The sequence below is a fragment of the Triticum dicoccoides genome, chromosome 3B (genome assembly GCF_002162155.2).
Source record: "Triticum dicoccoides isolate Atlit2015 ecotype Zavitan chromosome 3B, WEW_v2.0, whole genome shotgun sequence".
Classification (NCBI taxonomy): Eukaryota; Viridiplantae; Streptophyta; class Magnoliopsida; order Poales; family Poaceae; genus Triticum; species Triticum dicoccoides.
In genome coordinates, this window is record NC_041385.1 from 655,291,482 (window position 1) to 655,304,273 (window position 12,792).

General features: G+C 43.8%; 1 protein-coding gene across 4 annotated transcripts; it reads right to left on the reverse strand.

Moving 5' to 3' along the window:
- Nucleotides 1–424: 424 nt before the first annotated feature.
- Nucleotides 425–12,786, reverse strand: LOC119277649 (E3 ubiquitin-protein ligase BRE1-like 1). Of its 4 annotated transcripts, XM_037558932.1 has the most exons (21): nt 12,547–12,786; nt 12,401–12,437; nt 11,426–12,081; nt 9,733–9,894; nt 9,564–9,651; nt 9,125–9,328; nt 8,848–9,015; nt 7,849–8,042; nt 7,680–7,763; nt 7,097–7,216; nt 6,821–7,007; nt 6,566–6,726; nt 6,402–6,473; nt 6,168–6,244; nt 5,681–5,875; nt 5,439–5,511; nt 5,277–5,363; nt 1,415–1,552; nt 1,134–1,336; nt 887–1,052; nt 425–808 (listed from the first exon to the last, which is right to left on the reverse strand). In XM_037558932.1, the coding sequence occupies exons 3-21, from the start codon at nt 11,525–11,527 to the stop codon at nt 677–679; spliced, it is 2,613 nt and encodes an 870-aa protein (XP_037414829.1). In that variant the 5' UTR covers nt 11,528–12,081; nt 12,401–12,437; nt 12,547–12,786; the 3' UTR covers nt 425–676. The 4 variants fall into 4 exon arrangements, with proteins under 4 accessions (XP_037414829.1, XP_037414830.1, XP_037414831.1 ...); XM_037558933.1 differs by lacking the exon at nt 12,401–12,437; XM_037558934.1 differs by lacking the exons at nt 11,426–12,081; nt 12,401–12,437.
- Nucleotides 12,787–12,792: the final 6 nt, after the last annotated feature.

Sequence of the window (12,792 nt, forward strand, 5' to 3'; positions counted from 1 at the left end):
GAACCGTTGTGCTGCCTCCGTCTCTCCCACCGGAGCCACCATAGCCTCATATTTGCAAGTACGAGGGTCAGGAGAAGTGACTCAGTTTTTCTTTTGGTATAACAATTCTGTCTGTCGCACGAGTAGAATTCACAAGATGTGGGAGAGGATTTTACCCAGGTAGAACCCGACGGTTTGGGACTCGATATGGCAGGGAGTAAAACCAGTCAGGTTTGTAACGCTGACAAGGATTGAAGGGATTATTCGACCAAGTTTCAACCCCAATCCGAGCCGATGCAGTGCTAACCAAACAAGGCCAAGGGGAAAATCCCATTGGGATGCCACGGCATGGGGAGAGAAAGGTGCACATCTATGCACCTTAGATTTTCCAAGCATACAATGATACAATCTATGGTATTCTTTTGCAATCACTAACTCCTCTTCCTTGACATGTCAAATACTAGAATAATAAAATGTATATGCAAACAGACTACAAGCTATTTCAACAAGAAAATTACAAACTTTACAACGGAGCGGCAAGCCACACTCGCATAACACAAAGCCACGGGCATTGTGCCTGCAACCTAAAGTATGCTATGGGTCCTCTTTGAAGAAATTTGGCAAGATAAGCTACATTTTCGACTGAACCAAGCAAGCAGCACTTCAGTCATTTGTCCTAGATGACCCCACTACAGCATCATATATAAATCGGCTTCACATCATTGGCCCCAAAGCTTAATCCACAGGAAGGACATCTCCGCTGGCGGTTTCGAAGTAACTTCTGTATACAGTCATTGCAGAAAAGATGGTAGCACTTGGTGATCACGACCTAAACGGCACCGAAGAACGAGTTGTCAGATTTGATATGGTGACCAAGGTTATAGGAAAGGAAGGCAGCACTATTCACCTCTTTCTGTCGGTCGCGGCAGACACCACACTTCAATATTCCCCTGTACTCATTGACCTCCTGATGAACCTTTTCCAACAACGACGAGGCTTCTGTCTTCACTCGAAGAGAACTAGCTTTCCTTGACATCGATTCCAAGTCATCCTCAATTCTCCTCTTACTAAACCTGGAAAACACCATTCAACTTGTGACAGAAATCTGGAAGTCACATGGAGTATGGAGAGAATAAATCTCTGTAAACAATTACCTATCCTTCTCTAGTTCTACAAGCAACCCAGCAACTTCTAGTCGATTCCTCCCGACCTTGGCTTGTACTTCATCCATTGACTTCCTCAATTGTTGAACCTCTCCCTGTACATCCACCAGCTTTCGTTGAGCATTGCCTGAAGATACAGAATGTCGCCGTCCATCCTCTGAAAGTCTCCCTATCTGCTCTGACCAAACTTTTAACTGCAAATGGGCAAGGAAAAACATGTGTTCAGCACTCCCTAAAATATGATGTTCGCCCTTTTATGCGTTAAAATTTACCTTGTCGTCAAACTGGGCAACTTTATCTTTGTAGAGATCCATCAAGCTCTTTGCCTGCCGTAAATTCCTGTTCAGGTTGCATACTTCTAAATGCAAAGTATCCTGTGCCTGTTTCGCCTTAACGCCTTCCATAAAGATCTGTAGTAACATGTAAACATAAGATGGTGCAGTAGAGGTCTCTGTTCAAAAAGATTCTTGTACTTCTATCTCCGACAAATAAAGATAAACATGACTCTAGAATGACCATGGTTGATTTTTCTTGTGAAAGCTATGCTGATTAATCAGCCAAATATGCGCACACATTACTAATTTGAAGTTTTCTACACAACTTCAGTATGTAGCACCACACCTTCTCTCTGCTGTATAACCGTAGCTGTCATTTATTGCTGAACAGAAGTTGGGAATGTAGGCAGACCACAACAAAAACATTACTTATTTTCAAGATATTGCTCCATCCAACTTGAGCATGTGTTCACCATTTAGACAGACCATCATGCCAGTAGGTGTTAAGAGCGATGTTTGGACCAGTCAGTAGAAATAAAATGATAAAATATTTTGTTGCAGAATAGTCCAACTGACTAGCTGGCAACAAAATGACATGTAAGATGGTGTTGCCAAAGAAAATGGAACATATTCTTGTGCTTTTGCACAAAGTATGCCAGTTTCTGCTCCCTGCACGACCAAATCAAGAGTCATCCTTGACCTTTGCTTGTCTTATCCATCTATTACCATACCAGTTTGTCGCATCAACAAGAGATAAGCACTAATCCCACAGTGGCAGCATTGGCATATTACTTCCATAAAAGAAGATTGGCACAGGAAGGATCAGTTCCTTAGAAGTAGATATAGAAAATAGCAAATTGTATTGGAGACTTGGATTCACGGCCTTGTCTCAGTCAACCCCCTCATCTTGCCTTTTATTTCTCCAGCCACCTAGATTTATCTCAGTCTGGATCAAAACCCACCTCCGAAGTGGCCTGGAACTGTCTGGGTGCCACTGGTTATTGGCTCAAAAGTATATATATTGTTTGCATCTCCTCTTTTCTCCCATCTTCCTCCCTCCTCTATCCCCTTCTCTTTCTTGTCTGCCTTCCTCTTGTTATGGCGCTGCTAGAAGGAGGGCGCGAGAGGGCCGGCCGGGGGCCTTTCTGCCCACGGCCGGGCAAGAGGGAAGGGATTTCCTTCTTAATTCTTGCTTGATTCAATTGATACATCTCCTCTCTTTATATAGAGAGGCTTACTTGACTCCCAAGCAAGTCTTACTTGACCCCTAAGCAAGCGACTCTTATCTCTAATTAACCCTAAGACTAACGGGCTATACCGCCAGCCCAGGCCATTAAGGCCCATTACGTACTCTAACACTACACCCCACCTGGACATGCAGCTTGTCCTCGAGCTGCAGCCTAACCAACTTATAACCATGACTCGACGCAACACAAACCTAACACCTAAAAACAAGCCTTTTACATCTCGGCTTGTTTTATTACTCTCAACCTAAAATGGACTGGGACGCTTTATTTTGGACCCCTTAACAAAAAGTGGACACCATCCACACGGCGGACGTGCACATGTACAACCACCTGGATCCCATGGACACCATCTAGACAAAAGGAGTGCATGTGTATGGCCACCTGGAAGTGGTCGCAAGAGCGACCAGCAGAGGTGCCCTCACGGCGGCCGGCGGAATGCAGTGGTGCTACGCAGTGCGCTCTTGTCGGTGACACCCTGCCTTCTCCCTGCTAGACGGCTGTTGGTCTGCACCGCACAGGGAAGAGTGGAGGGCTTGCGATGGAGAATGACGAGGAGGGGTGCACCCCCTCAACCGCCGATGTCGCAGACTTTGAGGTCACTGCCTGCGGGGAAAACAACATGCCCGCCGCCCGTGGGGGAAATCTTATGCCCAAGATCCCCGACGCAGCGGACGAGATCGAGGTCCTTTGCGCAGCAAAGGGCAACTTGGAGGAGCGGCAGCTGCAGACCACGCATCTCCCGCACACCCGCACACGTCGACGCGCTAGAAGGCCGCGCGCAGCAGCCTGCAGCCTCACCGCCGCCGACACGTGGCGGGTAGCGATCCAAGACGGAAGCGGTGACGGCGATGGCGGGGACTTGATCTGCTGGATGTGGACGCCCTGGGATGGCGGCGCTGATGAGAATGAGGTCGTCGCAGTCCCGTCGTAGGGCACCCATACTGGGCGGCGGAGCTGACCTGCGGTGGCTGTTGCAGCTGCACGGCTGCTGCGGTGTCGCGCCGGGCAGCAGCAGAGGCTGCTGCGGCGGAGCGCCGGGCGCGGCGGAGGCCGCCAGGAGCGGCGGCTACCACTGCAGCCAGGGCTGGGCGGTGATGGCGATGGATGGCAGCTGCAGCGGCCCGGCGAAGGCCGCCTGGTGCGGCGGCTGCCATGGCAGCGCGGGGGCGGCGCAGCCGGGTGCGGCCCATAGGACCCGGCCAAGAACAGGTGGATCTCCTTGACCGCCTGGGTTAGATCCCGCAACATCCCGGACACCTCCTACGGGGTGAGGAAGGCGGGGGCGGGCGCGACGGAGGATCCCGGCGCGGGCAGGAGCGGGGCGACTGTCGTGGTGGTCGCCGGAGGCGACGAGGTGACCTAGAGCAGAAGAGACGGGCTTGGCAGCGGTGAAGACATGATCGAACCGAAGCTAGCTGATACCAAATTGTTATGGCGCTGCTAGAAGGAGGGCGCGAGAGGGCCGGCCAAGGGCCTTTCTGCCCACGGCCGGGCAAGAGGGAAGGGATTTCCTTCTTAATTCTTGCTTGATTCAATTGATACATCTCCTCTCTTTATATAGAGAGGCTTACTTGACTCCCAGGCAAGTCTTACTTGACCCCTAAGCAAGCGACTCTTATCTCTAATTAACCCTAAGACTAACAGGCTATACCGCCAGCCCAGGCCATTAAGGCCCATTACGTACTCTAACACCTCTCCAAGCAGTATGGGAATGCTTTGGATGCCATCCTAGCGCGTCTTCTCCCTTACAACTGCTGCAGATCAGAAGGAAGCGGCATGGAGAAGGGTAGGCTACACAGATGGAGAGGCAGGCAGTGTCCTAAATTTTCAAGCAGAAGGAAGGTGAGCATGATGATTCACGGCAAGGCCATCAACTCAAGTAGTGATGCTGACAGCTTTGGTTAGGGCGGGGTCAATGGCCTCGAGGCATTGACAAGGATACAAGATGTTTATTGTGTTGTCCTGGTTCAAAAAGCGAAGAGGAAGGATGCCACACTAATTCTGCCACACAGGAGTTAGTGGACTAGGCCAGAGAGCTTTGTATTCAGCTTGTAAGTGGTCGTGTGTGCTCATGAAATCAAGCCTAAGTTGATATTCACAGAAGGGAACTTGAAGCCTGCTATTTGGTTATGTGTCTTGAAAGTCTGCTAAATTTGTGTTGCAAATCATCTGGCATGTAGAGCACAATTTGAGTAATTATCCATGCTCAAAACAGAATTCTGTTGAAGTCTAGTACCAATATGTCTTTGGTTTCAACAAATAAACCAGGGGGTTAATCCGCCATGCTCAAAAGAAAAATATGATGCTCCAGCTCTACGTTTTTTGTTAATCTGACGTCAGGAGATTATAATGCTCTGGCGGGTATCATGACAAAATTACCATTACCGGCATGAAAACCTGGATAAGATCATGGTGGCAATCTAAACCTTCTAGTTGCATATTTAAGTTACTGTTGGCATGTAATTATGGGAACTGAAGTAAAAAAACAAGCTTTAAGTGAAACCAAAGTCATCGTAAACATAAGTAGGTGGTTTTAAGATTACACTAATTAATGTTGAAGACAAGGATACATCAACATGAACACAGAACAGCAACTGAGTCCATAAAATTACCTTTGTGTTGTGGTCATCTCTCTCAATAATTTGCTGTAGCAATTGTTGATTTTGTGTTTGTATATCTTCATATGCTTGCCCAATACTCTGAAATGTCAAAAATGAGCATTTCTAGAATGCTGATTTTCTGTATTTTTACGAAGATGTAGAGATGAAACATACCTCAATCTCTGACAGGTACGCTTCACCTTCTTCATGTTTTGATTTCAATAATTCAGATAAACTACCAATATCCCTGTAACGCACAGGAAATTCACCAGTAAGCACCTTTTTCACCAGTAAAAATAGATGATGTATCCAGCTTCTGCCTACTTCAACACATGCAATGGCATATCACAGCAAAGTGCAGAGATTCCAAATATCCAGTAGAGAAACTACATCGGAAAAGTATAAATAAAATGTACCTTCTGGCACTCTCCATCTTCCCCCTTAATTCAGCAATCTCAGCTTCACCACTTGCTAGTCTCTGCTGAGACATTGCTTCAGCTTCAATGGCTACCTTAACACGCTGTTCTAGCCTACTCTCATCAAGAGAAGATTTGAGGCTATGGACATGAGCCCATTCACAATATTCTCCATCTTTGGACTCCAGCAAATCTCTGTCACAAAACAATAAGGGGTGGACATCAGAACAGTAGAAGTTTGTTTTAGTCGGACTACTGAACTTGGTACGTACTCCCTCTGTAAAGAAATATAAGAGTGTTTAGATCACTAAAGTAGTAATCTAAACACTCTGATATTTCTTTACGGAGGGAGTACTAAACAACGTTTAAACGCTCAGTACATTATTCGGATGATCTGATCTCTAGACTAAATAGGAGAACAAACATGGTGGAACACGATAAATTTTAGAAGTAGTTTCATGAAGGATTTCTGCTGTAATAAAACCACCTTGAATCAGTAGAATCGCGTTTATACATTTCCACAAAGAGCTTCAACTCGCAATTCGTTTGCCTTAGTTCACAAACCTACACAGCATGTGAATTCAATAGTTTAAGAATTCATAAAAACAACATGTATGGAAATTAAAGAAATTAGCTAAAACAAGCCATTTCCTGATGGCTGGTGAAGACAATGGAATCCAAAAAAATTCTAGTTAAATCAGCAATTTTTTAATATCGGTACCCTGGATCGTAGACCCCTTGTCTCAGATCCAGCGTGAGCAGATCTACATAATGATTCGTCGATAGTGTGCTCCTGTAAAGCACAAAACGAATAGCTTAAATTTAACTGAAACAGTCACAAAACACTCATAAACTTCTTCAACAAGCTCGTATAAAGAAATTTACCTTTCTAGCCAGAATATCAGAAACAGAGTGAACTTCGGCTCGCAAAGAATGCAATTCTGAAGCATCATCCTTGTACTTGGATAATTCAGTTTGCATAGCACCCATTTCTCCTGGCAGTGATGACACCAGCGCTTTAAATTCTGATATGATTTGGTTCCGACCTGAACATTGAAAGTGTTTACTTATTTATATTTGGATATGGCCAGAAGAGAATAACTCAATGTTGTTAGCAAAGTCAAATAAGAATCATCATACCAGGTTCTCTCGAAGATTCTTCAAGTTTCAGCGCAAGCATATTCTTTTCATCAACTACTTTCTGCCGATTCTGTTCTAAAACTGCAATGCTTGACTCACAATTCAGAGATACCCTATGAGGAATTCCAGACAGATCAACTTTTACATTAACTTCCCTTTCTTGCCATATCAATTTATCCTTATTAACCTGAAAAGGCAAGTAGAAGCTTAGCCAAACATAACATACATAACTGAGGCTCTTTGCTACATGACATGTAAATTATGCTGAGTAACCACCTGTAATTTCTCTAATAGCATTCGGCAGTGGTCCAACTCTGCTTGTGACTTTTGGAGTTGATCCTTCAGAACTTGGAAAGCTTTTGAAGAAGAAATGCTCTTAAAATCCATCAAAGTGTTCTGGTCATAAATAATAAATTACAAAGGTGAGGCATGCAAGAATATTTTATGAAACACATCTTTCTTTACTCTAAGATTGACTCCAACGTTGAATCTCAATTAAGCCATGTTATCATTGAAATACCAGCCAATAGATCAAACTCAAATACAATATTAATCTCAGATAAAATAATTAAACGATGCTTGATTAGGCATCTTTTAGTTGAGAGGATGGAAAATCAAAAATATAGATTTCATGAAAAAACATCTCTTTTTGAACGTCTGTATGTCACCCTCTGGAGACTACAGATAATCTAGGGTTACTTTCGTTAGTGTTAGTACTTGGTAGGAAAGCAAATCCAAAAAAGCTGCAGCACGGGTGGAAAATACTAGTACTACATATCAACCCTGGAACAACACTAAAAAATGTGGAACAGTGTTACTTCACTTGGTATTGGCACACCTAAACAAGCCGCGTGCAAACCTGGAAGGTAGACAACTTGTTCAAAATTTCAATTCTATCTTCGTGAAGTCTCCTTATTTCCACCAAACGTTGTGAAATCAGATCCTGATCCAAGTAACAGAGCAAGCTACATTAGGTTCAGAGCAAACATAGGCAACACTGGAAGTTAAAGAAAAAACTTAATATTTACCGTAAACTCCTTGTGACATGCCTCTAGATCCTGCAATTCCTTTTGTTTGTCTCTGACATTATCCTCAGGCAAGCTTTTATTTCCTAAAGTTGGAAATAAGATTGGAGTTCCATGTGTAGGGTCTCCCTGTGCTTTGAGGACTGCAAATTTGTGGTTGCTTTCTTCCAACTCAGCAACAGCACTTGCCAGCTCCTCTTGAAAAGTTAAAAACATCTCAGTAAAGTCGATTTGACGATCCTTAACATTAGTTGCAAATAGCATCATAGGAACATATATAGTGTGCAAACATTGTCTGAATAGTTCCTCATGTCTAATCAGTCTGATGGGCCACTGTGTGACCAGGTTGGTCTAGATGCAATGCAATACGGTTGAAGTGATCCGATTAATCCTCAAAAACAAGGATCAGCGTTTATTGTTGCGTAAGTACAGAAATCTTAGCAGAACAAAATAAACATTCCTACCTAGCCAGTATATCTCATCCTGGCTCAGTCCAGCATGCAGTGTGCTTTCATTGAGGGAACCCCCGGCTCTGCCTCTCTCGCATATCCACATCTCTTTTCCAGTCGCCTCTTTGTCCCAATCCAGCTGAGATCTCTCCATTCCTTCTGATCTCTCTCCAACTCTCTCCTGTCTATTATATATCCTCTCTCGACCCCTCTCTTCCCTCTCATCTCCATTCATCCTCTCTAAACCTTCCTATTGTCAATGTCTGACCAGAGGTAGGAAGCGGTAGCAACTTACGTGAGGCAAGAACAGCAGACAAGTGAAGAAGGTTGTGGTGGTAGGAACACGTCGAGGGATTGTTGGTGGGAAGGGATTTAAGGAGAGTGGGTGGTTAGATATTGATAGATTTGATGGAAAGCATGGTGCGGCGGCATATCAGAAGGGTATTGGCAGGTATGAAAGATGTCAAAATAATATATATAATAAGACATTAACAATCTGTCGTATGTAGCCATATCTACATATGTAAAGCATCTCGTGTTTAAGCAAAGATACCTTTAAGGAGTTTCTGTTCAGCTTTGCTTCGAGCGTTTAAACATCTCTCTTCATGGTGCTTCTCTGTTAACCGCCTGTGCTTCAAGTGGAGATCACTAAGTTCTTGTATGGCATCATTAAGCTGTAGTGACAGCTCAGTACCAGTAGTTCGCAATTCCCTACTACGCTCTGCAGTGAAGAAACAAAGTAAGGTAATGTTACCAAAGGGGTATGGAATTTTCAGTCCTTTAGCTGTAATTAATAAATAAACATTACCAAGGAAATGTGAAGAACAAACCATTTTCAGGTAATGCAGCAAAGAGATCTAACAGAGACTTCTTATTTGCATGCCATGAATCATTTGATGAGAACAATATATTCTGCAGCACATCAGTACTTGACGAGTGTACATGGTTTTCCAAATGGCAACCTGAACTTTCTGTGGCACCTGTCTCAACAAGTCTGCTAAGGAAGTCCTTGTCTTTTGGGATGCATGTGCCATCTGAATAGGAAATTAGAAACTAAATCTTGTAATACTTGGCACAATACCTAAGTTTAGAATATTTCACAACCACCAAAATAAATCAAATACAATAAAGTGCAAGCTTCATAGATTGCAAAAAAGAAAAAAACCTTCATGCAGATCCTAACAAGAGTGGAGAAGACACATATACTGCTTCCATTACAACTTTTTATACATGACAATCAAATCAATTCAGGTAAGAAGAAAGTCATACCTGTAGACACATTGCTAGGACCTGCACTGCAGGAAGGATTTTGAAATCCACTTTTGCAAGCAGAAATAGCCTTCAAATCTCTCACAAGCTGTTCAAGTATAGCATTTACCGTAAAGAAAAGGAAGACTTGTGGTATTTTGCAGTAACAACAAGGTTGGTTTTAGCTTACATGCTCCCAAGACTTGTTAGCTAGATCTTGGGTCTCGTGGTGAGCCTTCTGTTTCTGCTTGAGATCATCAAATTTACCCTCAAGGGCATGGTACTCAAACTTATGGACTGCTAGCTGTTCTGAAAGCTTTTGGTTTCTGTATTTAAGTACAGCGAAATCAAGCTGCCAACCAGGAAGAAAGTTACAAGTTAACACCAAATATAAAAATATAGAGAAGAATTAATGAAAATTGCAGTGTAGAAAAAGCACAAAAAGGAAATCCGGTTTATGAGCCTGGCTTGGCAATACTGCTGTAATGAACGATGCAAGAACAAAATCTGCAGAAGAAAGTATGGCAAATAATAGAAGTGCATTAATGATTGTATATCTGTTTTGTGCATCCTTATGCAACATGACAACATACACCAAATAGAGCTATATTTAAAATGCAAGCAGCAATTTATATCCAATTTTTTGCAAAGGTACATGTTATTGTATCCTCAATCATCTCTCTAAATGCATGCTAGATTTGCTTCCATGGCGACACGGCTTTTACCATATATATATAACACCAACCATGTCTTGAACAATTTCAGCAAGACTTTTTAGGTCTAACTAAGGGAGGCAACATGTAAAGTTGTACAGTACACTTTGCAGCGAGATAAAGTTACGATTGACAAATGCAGATTTGACAACTGTTCATGCATATATCAGTAGGCTGCCCATGCAAAGCTCCAAGGTAAACCCTGAATGCAAGCAGGCTGGCTAATCCAGTAAAACCGGATATGCCCAAGGTAAAATAACTTATATTGCGATCTGAGAAGCTCCTGAACTAACCTGGCAATGTCGCCAACCCCAGCTACCTAATGTCCTGGCGACATGGCTTTTACTATATAACACCAATCATGCCCTGAACAATTTCAGCAACACTTTTTAGGTCTAACTAAGGGAGACAACATGTAAAGTTGTACAGTACACTTTGCAGTTAGATAAAGTTACAATTGGACAAATGCAGATTTGACAACCATTCATGCGTATGTCAGTACACTGCACATGCAACGCTCCAAGGTAAATCCTGCACGCAAGCAGGCTGGCCAATCCGGTAAAACCGGATATGCCAAAGGTAAAAGAACTTATATTGTGATCTGATAAGCTCCTGAACTAATCTGGCAATGTCGCTGAACTCAGCTACCTAATAAAGGATACAAATAAAATTAAAGTAGCAAGCCTTTACAAACCAGCCTATGGCAAGCAAGCGTGAACTACTTGACAACTTGAAATGAGGAGTGTACCTTCTTGTTGTGAACAATAGCGGATTGCCTAAAGACTCTAAATGAGGTGTATATCTAACAACAAGACAATTAGGTCTAACTAAGGCAAGAAGAGAAGTTGTGCATCAAACTTTACAGTGAGCTAAAATTCGGCTGAAAAAGTATGGACATGCAAAATGTTATAGTGGGACACGCATGCAAGGCGCAACTGGATTGCCAAAACCGGCTTAAACAGACATGTAGCTCTAGATAAAATGACTCTTTTTGTGAGGTAATAACTGTTATTGAGATTTCAGAAGCTCCTATAGATTCATGAACTACCCTGGCAAGGTCGTTGACCTGGATTACCTGATGCACGATCGAAACAGTTGAAGTAAAAGTCATCACACAGTTGCCTACCTTAACATAGTGAACTACTTAGAGACTTCGAATGAGGCGTATACCTTCTTGTCGCCAGAGGAAGGCGGAAGCGCTGGGCGCTTGGCGGGAGATACAAAGGAGTCAGAGAGACGCCGCTTCCGATAGGGCTCACCGGTGCTGCCCATAGGTCCAAGCCTGACCAGCCGTCCCGCCTCGTCCAGTCCGCCGCATGCGGAGTACACCAAACTCAGAAAAACCCGAACCAATCCTCACGACAACACCAGCCCAACCCGACGCCACAACCCAAACCCTACCCGACCACGCGATCAATCAGAAGCAGCAAATTTGTGAGGGTTTGCTCGCGGAACGGAGCCGAAGGGAATTGGTAACTGTACTGTGCGGCCTAATTTGGGATTACAGGGGGTCAGATTGAATCGAAGAGATGAGAGGCTGAGAATTAGAGGTAGTTTTGGTGTGCAGTGCATATGCGTGTACTGTGTGAAGAGTCTAGGCTCTAGAGATTGGAGAGGAAGAGGGAGGGGAGGAGGAAGAGACGGAGGAGAGCGAAAAAAAGTCATTTTACCTAGGGATATAAGTCTGTTTAAGTCGGTTTTGGCAATCCAGTTGCGCCTTGCATGCGTGTCCCACTATAATGGTTGGCATGCCCATACTTGTTCAGCTGCAATTTTATCTCACTGCAAAGTTTGGTGCACAACTTCTCTTCTTGCCTTAGTTAGGCCTAAAGGGTGAAATTGCATACAACTCAGCAATGTGTGAAAGTGCATACACGTCAGCAATGCTGGTCAATAGTACAAACACTACCAGGTTTCCAAAAAGATTAAAATCTATCATGAACAAAAAGGGACATCTTCTAAAAGCAGTGCAGTAGCCAGTTAGTTCTAATTGCAGATGACTCCTGACTACTAATTCTTGACTGCAATCATGTCATTTTTTACAGCATCTTTTTTCTTTCTTCATAGTAACAAATACTCTAATTAAGAATAGTGCAAAATAACAGGCAGTATTGAGCATGTAGTGGCATAAGCTTCGCCATGTACCTTTCACCATGAGAATCTATCTACCAAACTATATATGCTGCATATCATTTCCAGAGGAAAAAATGAGATGTTGCACATTATTTAGCGGCTCTGGCATCAGTCGGAAGATAATTCAAGCAATCTTGTAAAAAACTTGTTTCACTCACCATGGGAAAAGCAAAACTTCAGGAGGGGATGCAGAGGTGAGCTTCAGGTGGACAGGGAGCACCGAGGCGGATGCAGGGCATTAGGGGAGCGGCGAGATGAAGAGCGCCGTGAGATGGACGGTGCGGAGAGATGCAGGGCGCGACGAGGCGGCGATGGGTGGCAGTAGCTGCAGGGGGTGAGGAGAGGCGTGATGAGATGGTGGAGGGGTTGCTGAAGAGGCGGAGGAGAGGCAGGATGAGCTGGTG